This window comes from Eleutherodactylus coqui, chromosome 2 (assembly GCF_035609145.1).
Source record: "Eleutherodactylus coqui strain aEleCoq1 chromosome 2, aEleCoq1.hap1, whole genome shotgun sequence".
Lineage (NCBI taxonomy): Eukaryota > Metazoa > Chordata > Amphibia > Anura > Eleutherodactylidae > Eleutherodactylus > Eleutherodactylus coqui.
Window position 1 is genome coordinate 225,403,526 of NC_089838.1, and position 16,882 is coordinate 225,420,407.

Consider the following 16,882-nt stretch of genomic DNA (forward strand, 5'->3'; position numbering starts at 1 on the left):
GCTAAAGCCAGTACTGCATGAGGTTGACATGTTGGATAGGCTCGGACAGCAGAGAGGCTGGGAATATACAGTAAGAGAACCCCGACGGACGTCTTCCAACATTGGAGCTGTACAGCTTTAAATTATAATGTCTTCAGACGTCAGTGGATTGGTTAATGCTGCACTTAGATCAGGCCTATTTCCTTCTTTTCCAAGTATGTTGCATCTTGGAACATGACTCCAATAGAGCCAACAAGTCCTTTTGAAAAGATTTTAGGCGCGACACATTTTAGATATTTTCCCAACCTTCCCCTTCCTGCATACGCATTCACACATGACTCAGTTGAGCATGTACGGTTCTCAATAGGAAAAAGCTGCCAGCCCCTTTAGTGACAACAGCAAGGAAGGACATGTTGGATTTGAACATGCCTTATATGCTTCATTCACCTTCAGGCAGATGAGAGCCTAACCCTATACACGTTAGATAATTGGCTGGTCCCACTGAGATTCATCTAATGTTTGCGAGCCCCTTTATACTCCGAATTAGCAAAAAAAAATTGTCTAAAAGCCTACACTGTTAAATACTAGTATCACTAGATCTAAAAATCTTAATGTGGCTTAACAGAGCGGGTTCCTTCACAGCCTAGGACCTGTGCTCAGAACATCTATGGCTTACATCTCAAATCACTGCAGTTCTAGAACTCCGTAAGTTTCCCACCATTCCTAAACAACGTTCAACTTTTTAAACACTGCCCAGATTTTTTAAATAGAGGACATTTTTTACATTATAATGTAAATCTACTTAACAATGAAATTGTATGGCTAAGTTGGCAATTATGAGCATGGTGTTTAAATGATCCAATACTAAGAATCTCATTAGATACTGAAGTGAAATACAGTTGTTACAATTTCAAGAACAAAAGGATCTTGAATGAGTAATCAATAGCAACTGGAAGAAAATGAGACGTTAATTATGATCCTCTCTTGTGTTTTGTCTCAGACAAGGTTTCATTAACAGCTTTGTGCTAACCTGTAAGCATTCAAGTCATCCTGCGTAAATCTGATCACACATTCATTCCAGTCTTATATAGCTACACAACAACAAAAACATTTTTATGTTGTGCATTTGCAATTGGTCAGTTTAGCTATGCAGATCATTAATAAGTCAGATGCAGAGTTTTTCCCACTGGTGAGACAATTTTAATCATCATCTCTGTACATGATGCATCCAGAATGTTTAAAAAGATAATGACATTCATCTATCAAATGCATCTTGTCAGAGTAATCACACTAATCTGGCAAGTGAGACGGTAAAGAGACTGTTTCCTGGGGTACCAAGTTCTGAATGTGCTCAACATAGTAAAGTAACAGACGAATAGCAAAAAGATTTAAATAAAACTAGTGAATGGACTCCATGGGTGACAGAGGGTTCTTTTTGATCTTTTAAACCAAACGTGACAATACTTACATTTGTTATAGTTGGAGAAAGCAACAATATAGCCCCCATATAAATCTGTGTGTGCAAATATTTTGTTGATATAATGAAAACAAAGATCTGGTACCGTGTTAGCCAGTAGAGCAAAATGTGATTGTTCTCAGCAAGAGAAACCACGTGATCTTGTAGATATGATACCTTTTAATGGCTAACAAAAATACATGATGTAATAGCGAGCTTCCGAACCAACGCAGGGTTCTTCTTCAGGCTTATGGATTGGATCTGAAGAGGCATGGATATTTATACACACTTATAACATACATACTTATGACAAGGCACAGATATGGATGTGATTGGTTCGCACTTAAAAGGAATTCTGCAACAGCAAACAAACTTTTTTTTGTCTAGGCACTGATAGCGGAGTGAAAGTTTTATGGTCCCTGAATTACTGTTAGGGGGGGAGGGGGGGGGAAGGTCGGGCAGGCTAGAAATGCTACAAGAGGTGCACAAACATTTTTAGCTAAACACTGATTAGGGACCATAAAACTTTCACTCCGCTATTAGTGCCTAGACAAAAAAAATTTGTTTGCTGTTGCAGAATTCCTTTTAAGTGCGAACCAATCACATCCATATCTGTGCCTTGTCATAAGTATGTATGTTATAAGTGTGTATAAATATGCATGCCTCTTCAGATCCAATCCATAAGCCTGAAGAAGAACCCTGCGTTGGTTCGGAAGCTCGCTATTGTTACATCATGTATTTTTGTTAGCCATTAAAAGGTATCATATCTACAAGATTACGTCGTTTCTCTTGCTGAGAACAATAATATTTTGTTGGAATCTTGAGGATCTTGCAAACATAAAAAGAGTAGCATGTTCCAGTGAATGTCATATCAAGCAGGTACGATCCCCTACTGGCATTACTTCTAGGGAAATACCCCTTTAAAATATAGTGCTGTGCCCAGAAGTATCATACAGCGTCATATGAAGCACATGATGCTTTACTCTTGGTACAAAGATATTGGTCATTTTGCCAAATTTAAGTAACCATTTATCTTTCTATTTAGGCCGCCTGCACACGGGCATATTTGCATTGCGGAATCTGGTGTGGGCGTCCGACCCCAGGTTTTGGAGTAAATACAGCCCGTAGCATGCAATGGAAAAGTGCTTTTACCTGCACACAAGTGGAAATCAATTGCGATTTTCCACTTGCGGAGTAAAAAAAAGTTACAGCATGCTCTATTTTTGTGTGGTGTCCACACGGATGGCTTCCATTGAAGTCAATAGAGACCATCTGCCCAGAGGCCCTTCAGCAATTAACGCGAAAAGGTTAAGGGACTCACGTCATCGCCTGGCGACTGCAAGAAAAAATCTGTACTGAGCATGTCCGACGACAAGCCATCCGAACCATCCACAGAACAGATAAAGAATAAGAACACCGCTACGCAGCGCCACCAGCCAGGCACAAGGTTGTATTTCGGTGCGGGATCCCGCATCCGGAATCCGACCCGTTCATGTGCAACCGGCCTAATACCAGCAAAAAAAATATTAGCTACAATAAACTCATGGACTCCTTTATGCTTACGTTTGGCAAGTCCACAGCTGGATCCTCTTTCTTTATAGTACTGAATAGGTCATATACCACAAACCATGGAACAATTTTTTTTCTGTTGGTCGATATTATACAAGCAAAATATAAAAGGCTATTTCAATTTATGTCCTCGGCGAGTCTTCTGAATGAAGGGAAGCTAAATCGTTGTTGGGTCAAATTTGCTAAGATTCTTCTATCAGCATTTCACCTTTTAATTTACTTCTGTAGGCAGATATGAAATACTGGTGAACGGGATTGCCAAACATATGTCAGGATGAGCTGGGCTCTAGGCAGCAGCGGTTTGGAAAACAGACTTCTCAACAATGAAATTGCAGCACCAAGCAGGAAAAGTCTTGGAATTATAGAAATCACAGAAAAGAAAGACATCTAAATGATATGCAAATGATAAAATAAAAACTAAATATTCAAAACATTTCTATTTACATTCAGTGTTGAGCATGAGCACCACGAACAGAGATACAAGCACCTACACACCTTGGCATGCATCGATGAGGTTATTAGGCTGGGTTCACACTAGGCGTATTCCCGTCGGAAACCCCGCGGTTTGGCCGCAGCAAAAACCGTGAGATTTCCGCCGGGAGAAGCGCCGCGGCGGCTTTGAAGCGGCCCGGCCGCTCGCTTTTCCGTTGCGGCTGGCGCTCCCATAGAGGAGAGCGCGCCCGCGACAAAAGTAAACAATAAATAGACATGCTGCATCTTTTGAAACCGCGGCTGCGGCGACCACAGCCGCGGTTTCAGCCAGACTTACCACAGCGGATTGGCCGTCCCGTGTGGATGAGATTTCTCAGAAATCTCGTCCACATGGCTGGCTAATCCCGAGATTAGTGGCCGCGGGCGGATTTGCCGCGGCGAAATTCAGCGCAGCAAAACCGTGGAAAATCTGCCCTGTGTGAACCCAGCCTTAATGTTTGTCTGAGGAATGTTCTGCCACACTTAATGCTTAGCTTACAAAAAAGAATGCTGAGAGGAGACCTAATAGCTGTCTACAAATATCTGAAGGGCTGTCACAGTGCAGAGGGATCAGCCCTATTCTCATTTGCACAAGGAAAGACTAGAAGCAATGGGATGAAACTGAAAGGGAGGAGATACAGATTAGATATTAAAAAAAAAAAAAATTCTGACATTAAGGGTGATCAATGAGTGGAACAGGTTGCCACAGGTGGTGGTGAGTTCTCCTTCAATGGAAGTCTTCAAACAAAGGCTGGACAAATATCTGTGATATTTAGTGAATCCTGCACTAAGCAGGGGGTTGGACTAGCACGCTTAGGCCACACAAGTTGCTCACAGTTGCACGAGCAACATCTGGCCTGCTGTTGTAGTGTTGAAAAATGGCTCCTGGAACACTTCAGAAAAATGGCTGTACCTCTGGTTCTACGGCCAAATATAATGCTGAGCTGTTAGTGTAGTTGGGATGAAGACTAGAGGAACCCAGTTACAATACATTATGCCACTCCACAATACAATCCTGAAAGTAGGACTGGCATGAGATTCGCTCACGAAGTCCTCTTGGCATTGCAGACATGGTCTCCAGACCAGTTTCTGGCTAACACTGTGTCCGAGACAAAAGTGGGACTCATTGTTGAAGAGCATAGATCCCCATTACAGCCTCCACTGCCATCTTACTCTGTACCATGATAGTCTTCAGGAGCAGTTGCATGAGATCAATGGAACACATGTCACTGGACATCTATCTTGTAGCTTAATGTTGTGCAAGTGCCTTCTGATGGTTTGTGTAGATATTGTTCGTCACCCTATCATTGACATGTGAAGTCTAATTTCACTTGCAGCAGGGAATGAATCACTATTAGAGATGAGCGAACCTACTCGGCCATGCCCCTTTTTCGCCGGAGTGCCACGATTTTCGAGTACTTTCGTACTCGGGCGAAAAGATTCAGGGGGCGCCGTGGGTGAGTGGGGGGTTGCAGCTGGGAGTGGGGGGGAGAGGGAGAGAGGGCTCCCCCCTGTTCCCTGCTGCTACCCCCCACTCCGCCACGCCTCCCCCCGCCCCCCGAATCTTTTCACCCGAGTACGGAAGTACTCGAAAATCGCGGTGCTCGATCGAGTAATTACTCGAAACGAGTACGTTCGCTCATCTCTAATCACTATGCACCATTCTTCTAATCTGATGATTGGTCCGTGCAGAGGATCACTTCCTGGCACATCTAGTTGTCATTCGAGTTCATTGTCATTCTCCCAACCACTGGGACATTCAATACTGAACAGTGCTGACAACTTGGCCTATGCATTTAATGATCTGCTAGGGTGATAAACCAGGGCCTCTCAGTTCAAGGGCTCTGTTTGCAACAAGTGGTAATAACTGGCATGTCGACAAACAGGAGGCATTGCACAATCACATCACAAGACTATCTGATTTTTGAGGATTCACGTGGCTGAAAAAGATTTTCATTCGATCTGGCTTTTTATAAATGTTGAACCCCTCCTACACACCATAGATTGGAGCTAGGTGCTGGAAAATGTGAACATTTATATATCTTCGTGACACCTTCTATTTCGATGTGCATAACCTATTGGCTCGTCCTTCTGGGTATTGCAATTTCAATGAAGAGGAGTGCATACAAAGTCACACTGGTGGTGAGGTTATACACAAGTGTGGCATCGGATATTAAAATCTTGTGTGTGATTTGATCCAAATGACTTCTACTGGTGAAAATCCAATTGACAGTTTTAAATAAATATATTCAGGACAGTCACGTTAAATAGCTGTTTTTGAAGGATATGCTTGAAATGGCACAAATGGCATTTGAATTGCTCTATACATATTTTCTCTCTATTAACATTTTATGTATTTGGGACTAAAATACTTATACTATTTTTGGAGATGTACTCACAGGCACACTGAAGAATGTTTGATGACCACTTTGATTGTTGAAATAGGTTCTGCAAGCACTTCAAAGTGTTCATTCACAAAAATGATCCACTGGGTGAGTAGCTAAGCTCAGCATAAAACAGGTTCGGACAAGCAACACCTCAGTTTATCTTCACAGACAGCTACATGACGTTTAAGGTCTTTTGCTACAGCAAGCTTAGCAGGTTTTCTTAAAGGGATTGTCTGGGTTTTTTTTTTTTACTTGATGACCAAACCTTCAGTCAATTTCTCAAGTTTGTGTGACGCTGCTACACTGATCTACCACAAAACTGCTTAGAGGAATATACAAACACTCCAGTTACTGATTATGTTTAGAGGCTCCTGTCACAGTCATAATAGAGGATATCACAGCTCATCCTCCTAACTGTAGACTTATTACATGTAGCTCATTTATGTGCAAATAGAAGGTAATAATTAAACTGCCCCCCCCCCCTGTAGGCAAAAATGGTATAGCCATAACTAATGGTGGGCTGATGCAAAATGGGATTGACTGAAAGTGAAAGCAAAAAATGTCATCCTCAAGATGGTGCCTGACAAGCATCAGACAGTGCATGGAAGTAGTTGGAATTCACAGAGGAGAGCTCCAGAGTGTGGTGAGGGGGCAGACATAGAAAATGTGTTTTTACCAGAGTGGCCCTTAAAGCTTAGATGCTAAATACAGACGTATAGTGAAAACTATTACATGTCAGGAGGATGGATTAAACCATCAACAGTCAGAGGCTGCTCTGTACATGCATGTTACAGTACACAGGACAACATATGCATAAGCAGAACAGTTTCTGACATTGGAGCACTGTCCTGCATGCTATTAGAAACATGTTTTAGACCTCGTTCGACAACAGAGCTATGCAGAAAAATTTTAATTTCGGACGAAGTCAAAGACTGGATTGGAAAGGGTTCAATTTACAAAAAATTACTAATAAAATGCATTATGACAGTTCATTTTTATGTGTTTCTGTTGAGTAATTCCAAGGCAATCACAAAGTGCTTTTCTACCTAAAATAAAGGAGAGCAGGGGAATGTGTAGGTGGCAGGGAAATTGGATTGGAAAGGGTTAACTGGTCAGTGGAGAAGTAGAATCCTAAAATATGTAACTACGGGAGGGTTAAAAATACTAAATATATGAAATTATCCAAATCATATCACACCCTAAGAACAGAGCGAACCATTAGAAGGGTTGTCTCATCAGAGACAAGCCCCTACAGAATAAGACCCCAGGCCATGGAACAAGAATTATCATATGACAACCAGTTTAGTTTAGAAATGTGAAATTTGTTCCTAAGTGTGGCAAGCTTACCTGACAACCAGGCACTGCTGAATCTCTGCCAAACACTGGGAAAGAGCTTCTTTCGGCGGTTTTGCCTATAATAAAAAGAAAGAATTACTTCAATTTGTATAGTTCATGGCACGGATTAACAAAAGTTTAAATCATGCTGAACTTCCAGATGCCTTTTAAGACTAAGCTTTCATGTGTATATGAGGAACATACATTATTCCAGACCATTATATGGCTTGTATTCTGCATATTAACAGATTTCCCTTCTGCAGACTTCATCGCTAATTCTCAGTTTTTCCTGAGGTAGTGGGTGTAGACTAGCTGTAATATGTTGTCCCATAAACTACACACAGAAAGTAGACTTCGGCCGAAACCGGGATATAATGGACATGCTGCTGAATTAATTCTGCACCACATGTCAATTTCCACACAGGTTTTGTGCGGATTTTTTTTGCATCTTGTGGACAAGATTTTCTCATCCACTTTGCTGCTACTGTAAATGCCATGGACCTTCTGTGTGGAGGGTCTCCATGGAAATTCTGCGGTATACATGCCCCTAAGAGAACAGTTTATAAGGGGAAAAACAGCTTGATAAGAGGGAAACAAAGCAACATCTTTCTTTGATAAGATATATTACAGAATGTCTTATGTTCGCCTGTATTATTGGTTCATGCAAAGTTTATTGAAAGCTCAGTGCCCATTTAAGCACAATAAGCACTTGCTACAAATTATCAGCAAGAAGGCAACAAATTATGATTGAAATGAAGCATCTTTATGCATTCTTAATAGATGACACTATTAGCACTTCTTGCAGCAGCTAAATGGCAGGCATACAAAATAAGAACATGGAATCATTATACTGATAAACAAAACTACCATTAGGCTGCATGTCCACGGGCGGGATTTCACTGGCGATAAATCGCCGGCGAATCACACCGTCTAAAGCTTTCCATTGCGAAGTTATGGAAAGCGCAGCCATGGCGTCCACGAGCGAAGAATTATAGCAATTCTTCACTCGCGGGATTCAAATTGCAGCATGCTGCGATTTGCCGCGGTGAGCCTATCTGTCTCACAGGCTCAGTGTGGAGAACTGCCAGCTGTCCCCTGCTCCCGGGAGGCGGCTTCTGTGGTGGAGATCTGCCACGGGACATCGCTACGCCCGTGGACAGGCAGCCTAAGGCTTTAAAAAAATGTTTTTGCACAAGTTGCAACAGAAAATAGTCTTGCATTTATGATGCGTTTTAAACATTTTCAGGACACTTTGGACGTGCCCAGAAGAGAGGGGTGGCCCAAGTGTGCCAAAATGGGCCAAACAATAGGCAATATAAAGTTAAAAGAGGCTTTACATGGGATAACTACCACCCGAATAGTCACTCGCTGTAATACGCAGGCATTGAAAGGCATGTAGTTTTGAATTTAATTTCACACTTGTGGGTACGCATTAAGTATTCTGCGAGAGGAAGAAAAATTGCAACATGCTGCATTTTACTGCGGAAGCCGCGATCATAGAGCGGATTGTTCTCTATGGTCGAGGATATACCCGCAGCCCATACACACTTACATTGTAGACGGGCTCTGGGTACCCGTGTCATCGCTAAGTGAAGGCGCGGGAAATACAAAAAAAAAAAATATGTACTGCGTATGACCTATGCAATGCAATTATGTGCCGTACGCAGGGTCACCAGCCGGGCTCACAGCCGAAATCCACTGCTGGCCTTCTGCATGCACAATCCTATCTGCTTGTGTGAGCCCAGCCTTAGACTACACAGTCTAAAGACAAGCCAGAGATACTAGCCAGCAGTGTCACTGGGATAAACCTTACGCATTTTAAGACCGTCTAGTCTAATGCCCCTTCTTATACAGCATTAGTAAATGTGCCCCGATGGGTCCTTATGGAAGCTGAGGAACCGCTCATCACTATCTCATGCGTTCATCCCAATCAGGCCACAGGTCTCTTTGGATGTGTCACACACAAAAACATTTGTACCAGAGGGAAGAGAAAATTGGATTGGATACTATAAATTGATCTAATGAGCTACAACTGAATCAAACAATGATTTTTTTTTAACTGGGTTTAATATACACTTTTTTTTAATGAAAACAAACTAATGAAATGACTACATAATGTGTAAATGTGTACTTCAAATACACAATTATTGAACATTTTCAATTAGAATTTTCATGTAACCAGAAAAAAAATATCCAGAGTGTGGCAAGTTTAAGAAGAACCCTCGCGATAATCTCTCAGAGCATAAAATACTACCGTAGCTTAACTTTACCAGGCTACCAATACAATTATAGTGCCTGCTCCATGACTTGCAGGTACCATGTGTGTTATGAAAAAGTCCAATAAAGTTTATATAAAAATAAGAAATCCCCCAACTTGAGGCTTTATTATAGGAAGAGGAAACAATTCAAATATACATAATTGCTATAGCAGCAAAAGTACTGCCGGGTGAGCATAAGAATAGTAAATACCAAAAAACAATGGAAAAATTGCTTTGCTTATGTATTCCCAACAACAAACTGAAGCTCTACAGTACATTTTATCCATCCCAGAGTGCAAAAACATCCCACCACAAACCCACCCTCATACAGCCGTGTGGACATAAAAACATATGAATCTTAGAGCGAGGAGATACTAACAAAAGCACTGCCTCTTTAAGGCTATAATAGGCAGCATCCAGGGTAAGGCCGTATTTACATGGGCAAGTGCGATATTGGTCCGAGAAACTCAGACCAATAACAAATTCTCAAACCTGCAATTTTTCCTGCAAGTGCAATGCGTTTTGTGAAATAAACTCCTTGCTGCACATGAGCCCCGCGTGGTGCAGAGGGTTACGGCAGCAGAAATGTAGTCCTAAGCTCTTGCTCACGGCCTGAAGGTTGCTAGTTCATCCTTCTGAGGTTGGTAAAAGGAGTACCCAGCTTGGTAGCTTGGTGGGGGGGGGGGGGGGGGGGGGAGGGAATAATTTACCTGAAAGTGCTGTGGAATAAGTTAGCACTATACAAATAAAATTAATTTTTATTTTATTTTTACATGTGCATGAAAAATCACATGACGTTTCAATAGTAAAGAAAGGGAAAAATTGCGTCGCACTCGCATGAGGATCACATTTGCATGCAATTTTTTTTTCTTACTCTCATAAAAAATGATGGTCGATGTCGCCCAAAAATTTGAGCATGCTATGATTTCTGTCTTGGACACTCGGTCCAAAAGCAGAATCATCCATATGTATAAAACGCAAAGAAAATAATGGGTAATCTTCTTGTTAAGTTCCATCCATACCACAATTGGCTGGAACTCACACGAGAAAATCGCCCGTGTAAATATGGCCCTACTACTAGGAAGTATATTCTGAGCGCTAATATTTTTTATTTAAATTTAAAGTCTTACAAATAAAGTCAGTGTCAATTTTCTTTAGAAATTACCCAAATAGGATTTTTTATGAGGAGACAAATGTGATGCTATAAGAGTACACAAATGTAACTTACTGCCTACAATGGCCGCCTGACCAATGCCTATCACTATGGTTAAAATACTCGATACCATTTTACAAATCAGTTCTGACACTAGCTGCAGCCTTCATTGGTTTCCCATTTTAGGATATTGGATTTGAGGCAAGTACATATAAAGTTACAATCATTAGACAGAAAGCAAACCTGCGACTATGCAGAATGACTTTAGGTAGTATGAATCATGCCGCTCTCCTTACAGCGTCAGCAGTTCTCTGCACACATAATGATAAACGGCATTAGCCAAAGCAGCCAGGAAAATAAAGGTTTCAAAGCAAATACTTAAGAGTCATTTGTATGTGGATACTAAGAAAGATTTATACAGGATGCAATACACTAAACAAGTTTAGGGAGAAGATTAGGCTAAACCAGAAATGGCAAACCTATAACTTACCAATATATACATATTAACAGTTACATGTAATGATCCATTCTATGGACATCATACGCAGTGGTTACGGGGGCCATATCAACGGTATTGAGTGATGTTTGTGTACAGCAGCCACTGAAACAGTCACATAAAAGCCCGATAAGAAGAAAAATGGTTTACATGTGGCTGTGGGATGCCAAAACAGGGCACAACTCTGTTATAAATGGAAGGCACTGAGCAATGTAGAGTCTGGCACATGATTGACACAATTGAAGTCCAGTGAAACCCACCCTATTCTACCAAGTAGACCGCCATATTGACGAGAAAAATGGCATTCTCTGTTTATAAAAGTGGATTACTACTGAAAAAACGGGAATTTTTCTTACCGATAATTCCCTTTCTTGAAGGCATCATGACAGCATACACCTGGAGGTTGCTCACCTGCTGACCTGATGGGACAGGAAGAGGCAGAACATAAAAGGCACCTCCCCTCCACCAAACACCAGTGCGTTCCAAATAACCACAGTGACAGTATACTTAACCAGAAGGTGTGTTTTATTGGCACCACACCCCTTAGACAAAGAAATCATAAGCATACACATTACCTCATCTGTTAAACAAACAAGGGTAACCATGTCGGTAGGGGGGGGGGGGGGGGGGGAAGCCCGTATGCTGTCATGATGCCTTCAAGAAAGGGAATTATCGGTAAGAAAAATTCCCGTTTTCCCTCCGACATCATGACAGCATACACCTGGAGGAATACCAAATAACTGGCATGGGCTTTTTTAGGGAGGGATTACTGCTTGAAGCACCATCCTCCCGAAGGTTGCATCCTCACTAGATTTTAATGTCCAGCCTATAAGGTTTAATAAACGTATGACTAGAAGTCCACGTGGCTGCGTTACAAATCTGTTCGATAGAGGCGTGCGCTCTTTCTGCCCAGGAAAATGCCACCGTCCGAGTAAGGTGGGCTTTCAAACCTTCTGGGGGAGGAATGCCCCTGGCCTTGTAAGCCTCCTGGATGGCTCTTCTGAGCCACCTGGCTATTGAATCTCTAGAAGTAGCCTTCCCTTTGGCCTGCCCCTGAAATTGAACGAAAGTTTGTCAGTCTTTCTGCAACTTTCCGTTGCCTCAAGGTACGCTAATGCAGCTCTTTTAACGTCAAGATTATGGAGCCTCTGCTCCTTTTTGTTTTTAAAATTTAGACAAAGGCTGGAATGACTATTGGCTGGCCTCCGTGGAAGTCTGACAAGACTTTGGGTTGGAGGGAAGGGTCTAAGGAGAATACGATCTCATCAGGGTGCATAGTCCTATATGGGGCCCTTTGCGAAAGGGCCCGAATTTCACCCACGCACATAGCCGACATAACTGCCACAAGGTGGGCTACCTTGTACGTCAGCAAGGCGATGGATAGGTTTCTAATAGGTTCAAACGGGGTAAAATCGCAGAAGGCCTGAAGGACTATAGTCAGATCCCAGGGGGGGCACCATCAGCCTTATGAATCGATGCAGTCTACTCGCCCTTCTAGGAAATTTCCTGATCCCCTTGTGCTCAGCAAGCACGAGATCAAAGAATGCCTTCAAAGCCACTACTTGGGCTTTGAGGGAATCTGGACTCAACCCTTATCCGGGCCTGCCTGGAAAAATTTTTTACGAATGTCTGATTGGATGTCCTGACCCATCCATTCTGAGAATTTTTTCCCGACTTTGGAATAAATCTTTTCCATCGAGGGCATAAGGCTCTCGCAATTAGTGAAAACCCTATTGGATGATAGACCCTTTTCTAAGAATTTTACCCGTTCAAGATCCAGACTCTAAGCCGGAACTTGTGAACCTCCGGGTAGAGGAGAGGACCCTGCAGCAATAGGTCCAGTCTTGACGGAAGATGGAGAGGCTCTCCCACTGACAGATCTCAGGAGAGGAAACCAAGGTCTTTTGGGCCAATAAGGCGCTACTAACGTTACTGACAGCCTTGGCCGCAGTAATTTTCTTAGGAGTAGCGGAATCAGGGCTAAAGGGGAAAAAGCATAAGCCAAGTCCCAAACCCAGGGGTGAGAGGGGGCGCCCGTGCCTAAGGCTTGTTTCTCCGAGTCTCGGGAAAAGAGAAGACGGCAATTGGTATTTGCGCTTCACGCAAGCAAAACTATTTCGGGTACCCCCTATTTGTCCCGAGTAGGCGAAACACTTCGGGATGGAGTCCCCACTCTCCTGCGTCCACTTTCTTCCTGCTTAGAAAGCCCGCGACTGAATTCTCGGCTCCTTTTATACGGAAGGCCGACAGTGACTTAGTTGTGAGTTCCGCCCATTGAAGGAACCTTCCTGCCAAATGCTGAATAGAGGATTCCTGGTGGTACCTTGGTGGCGAATGAGTGGCACTGCCATCATGTTATCGGAAAAAATCCTCACATGCTTCATCCCTAAACGGTTGCAGGCTACGTCGGGTTTCCCAAACCTGATTACGTTCTCTAACGTTAGATAACCTGTATCTCTCATGAGGGTCCTATGTACCCTGTATATGGCCACCTTCAAAGGTGACCCCTCACCCTTTTGCGCTGGCATCAGTTATCGCGGGGTCCCCATTAAAAGGTTGTCTGAGGACAACCGCCAGCGGAGTGAGGATCTAGCCCTAATGGAAATAGGGATTGTCCTGTCAAGTGAGGACTGACTTGTCCCCATTCTGGAGGATAAGTGTCTGGAGATCACCGCTGTGGAACTGGGCCCAGGGAACCACTCCAATGCATGAAGTCATTAGCCCCAGGATCCGCACCGCCTCTTATTGAAACTGTAGATTTTTTATATAGAGCAGAACATTCTCTAGAATGAGCTGTTTCCTTAGAGGAGTAAGGGACGAACATTGGAGACAAAAATCCAAAATGACTCCCAGAAATTTTTTCCTGGTGTCCGGATCCATGTTGGATTTCAAATCATTAATGATCCAGCTCAGACCCTTAGATAGCTGAAGCGTGGACCCCCAGTGTGGCCTCAGAATACTGAGGGGATCTGCCACCAGCAGGGAACCATCTACTGAGCTATGCCCCCTTTCAGATGGGGGATGATGATAATCTTGCGGTTGTGCAGAAAGGCTACCATTTCAATCACCCCTTTGGAGAAGATCCGTGAAGCAGAGGAGATTCCAAAGGGAAGGCGCAAATTTAGGAACTTTTTGCGAGTTGACATAACTGGGGATGTGATAAAACTCTTCCTTTATGTCAATCGTAGCCATAATGTTATCCCTACCAATCAGGGGGGTTGCGGTTCTGATAGTCTCCATCGGTGGGAGCCATCTGGTTGGGAACCAGAAAGAGGGGAGTAAAACCCTTTCCCCATTCCGTCTTAGGGATGGGGATAACTGCACCGATATCCAGCACGATTTGTTCACCCTTAAGTAGAGCCTGCTCTAGGGTTGGTGCCGGGATGACGGTCGCGGTGGAACAGGAAGCCCGTACTTGGACCCAGGCCCACACAGTCCGAGGTTAAAATGAATCTATTTGGAGGGCGGGGTTCTAGCTCAAATCTTGTACCCCTCCGTCACCAGGCCTGCGCTTGTGGGATCGATTCCTGTCATTAGGATCGTTTCCCAGCGTGTGGTAGGCACTGTCAGTAGCTATGTTTCTCCAACTAGTGCACAAGTGAACTAATCTTCTGCGGGCATGAAGATGCAGGTTGAGGGACAACAGTAAGAGCCTTACCGCTTCCTCCGGTCTTTCCATTCCCCACTTATGTTGTAGACGAGGGACATGGAATTAAGGCGCTTTTTGCGGGGTCTGATGACTAGCCGCCCCGAAAGGGTAGGGTACACAACCTATTTTTGGAGGTTATGTCTCTTGACCACTACTTTACCCCTGAATGACGGCCGCAGTGGTGCCGAAAAGCCCGTCCTTGGACCCAGGCCCACGCAGTCTCCGGTTAGCTCACAGATGAGGTACTTCCCACTGGGGCAACTGGGGCTGGCAGAAGAGATGCTCGTGTTGGATAGGGCTGCCACGCGGGTTCCGAAGCAGACCGTAGAAGCTGACCTAGTCAAACCGCCATAGAGCGAGCCACCAAGGTGGCCGCAATATTAGCTTTATAATGAAGCTGGACGTGGACCAAGCCTTACGCATGGTCATGTCTACTTTGTTGTCCATGGAGTCCTTTAAGTGGGACGTATCCTCAGATGGTAGTCCAGTTCTTTTAGTGTCAACATTTGGCGTCTCCTCAAGGATAGCCACTTCATTGTCTGCAAATAAAGGACACTCCTAAAATTCTTTTAGAAATTAACGGAGCTTGATCCATACAATTCCAATCATTAAGGATCAATGGTTTAAGTGTGGCGTTTACAGGGAATGTAGATTTACGTTGTGGAAGCTGACTCGCAACATGACGTCCTGCACAGTGCAAGGTTTCTCTGTTAGCGTTTTTTCGAAAAAGATATTTTTTCTCCCCCTGCGACACTTCCAAGATCTTCAAGATCGAATTCTTCTGCCATGTCAGAGTCGGACTCTAACACTGCCGGAACAGACCCTCTTGTGGCCCCTAAGGGCCCTGGTTGGAGGTCCGAGAGGTAGGACTGTTTCTTCCCGGACAACTGACTGGATTTCAGACATGGGGGAAGATTTTTCTTCCTGCAGAATTTTTGCTGAGCAGGAAGCGCATAATGTTTTAGAATACGAGTCGTCAGGTTTTGTAAGTATACAGGACGCTTTTTACTTCTCCTCCTAGCCTCCCTAGATTTTTGAGTATCTCTGTCGTACATGGCAAGGGAGAGCTCTGTTAGTAAGGGAAGTGTAGTGCAGGTGTCTGTAGGTTGGCCCACAGGACCACTTACAGTTTGGAGATTCTCTGGGTCCTCTCTTGGCCGACATCCTGCGCTTGTGGGATCCATTCCTGTCCTTAGAATCGATTCCTAGCGTGAAAAGAAAGAACACCAGCCGACTTCTCCTGGTGCAGGGGCTTTAAATTTTGAATCGGGCGCCAAGCCGCGCCAGGCCATGCCCCCTTTGTGTGCTCCATCGAGGCCACGCCCTCTTGTGGAGCGTCTGGCGTCACACTCCTTGTGTTCCGCCCGCTACAGCCGGGACCCAGAGATGGCGGTCACCGCCTGGCTGACGGCCGCGGTGGTGCTGGAAAGTCCGTCCTTGGACCCAGGCCCATGCAGTCCCCGGTTCGCACCCAGATGAGGTACTTCCCACTGGGGCAAGTGGGGCTGCCAGAAGATGATATCTTAGAGATGGCGGCCGCCGCCTGAATGACGGCCGCAGTGGTGCCGGAAAGTCCGTCCTTGGACCCAGGCCCACGCAGTCCCCGGTTAGCTCCCAGATGAGGTACTTCCCACTGGGGCAACCGGGGCTGCCAGAAGAGATGCCGTCGCTCACCGCTAAGTCCTGGAACCACCAGCATGGGACAGCATCGCTGGAGCTCTGCCGCTGCTGTCCTGGAGGGACAGGAAAAGCACTGGTGTTTGGTGGAGGGGAGGTGCCTTTTATGATCTGCCTCTTCCTGTCCCATCAGGTCAGCAGGTGAGCAACCTCCAGGTGTATGCTGTCATGATGTCGGAGGGAAAGTTACATTTTTAGGTCATCATAAAAGATAACGATGAACAACAAACTAGCGAATTACCCCTGATCGCTTGCTCACTGCACTTTTACAGTCTGGACAAGGATTTGGGACTTTTTGTCCCCATCTTCTCCTTGTATTGCTACATAAATGATAGTTTAGGTTGCATACAGGGCCGTTCTTAGGTTAGATGGCGCCGTGTGCAAATGCCGTCCGTCCCCCCCCCCCCCCCCCCCCCAATCATAGTTTAAAAAAAAAAATAGGTGAAACAGTT

General features: G+C 44.3%; 1 protein-coding gene across 5 annotated transcripts in view; it reads right to left on the reverse strand.

Moving 5' to 3' along the window:
- TCF12 (transcription factor 12) overlaps positions 1 to 16,882 on the reverse strand; it is a 213,548-nt gene that overhangs the window by 70,850 nt on the left and 125,816 nt on the right. For all 5 annotated transcript variants that reach the window (XM_066592550.1, XM_066592546.1, XM_066592548.1 and 2 more), the window contains one exon: positions 7,210 to 7,274. In XM_066592550.1, the coding sequence (XP_066448647.1) occupies positions 7,210 to 7,274 (65 nt within the window). The remainder of the gene's footprint in view (positions 1 to 7,209; positions 7,275 to 16,882) is intronic.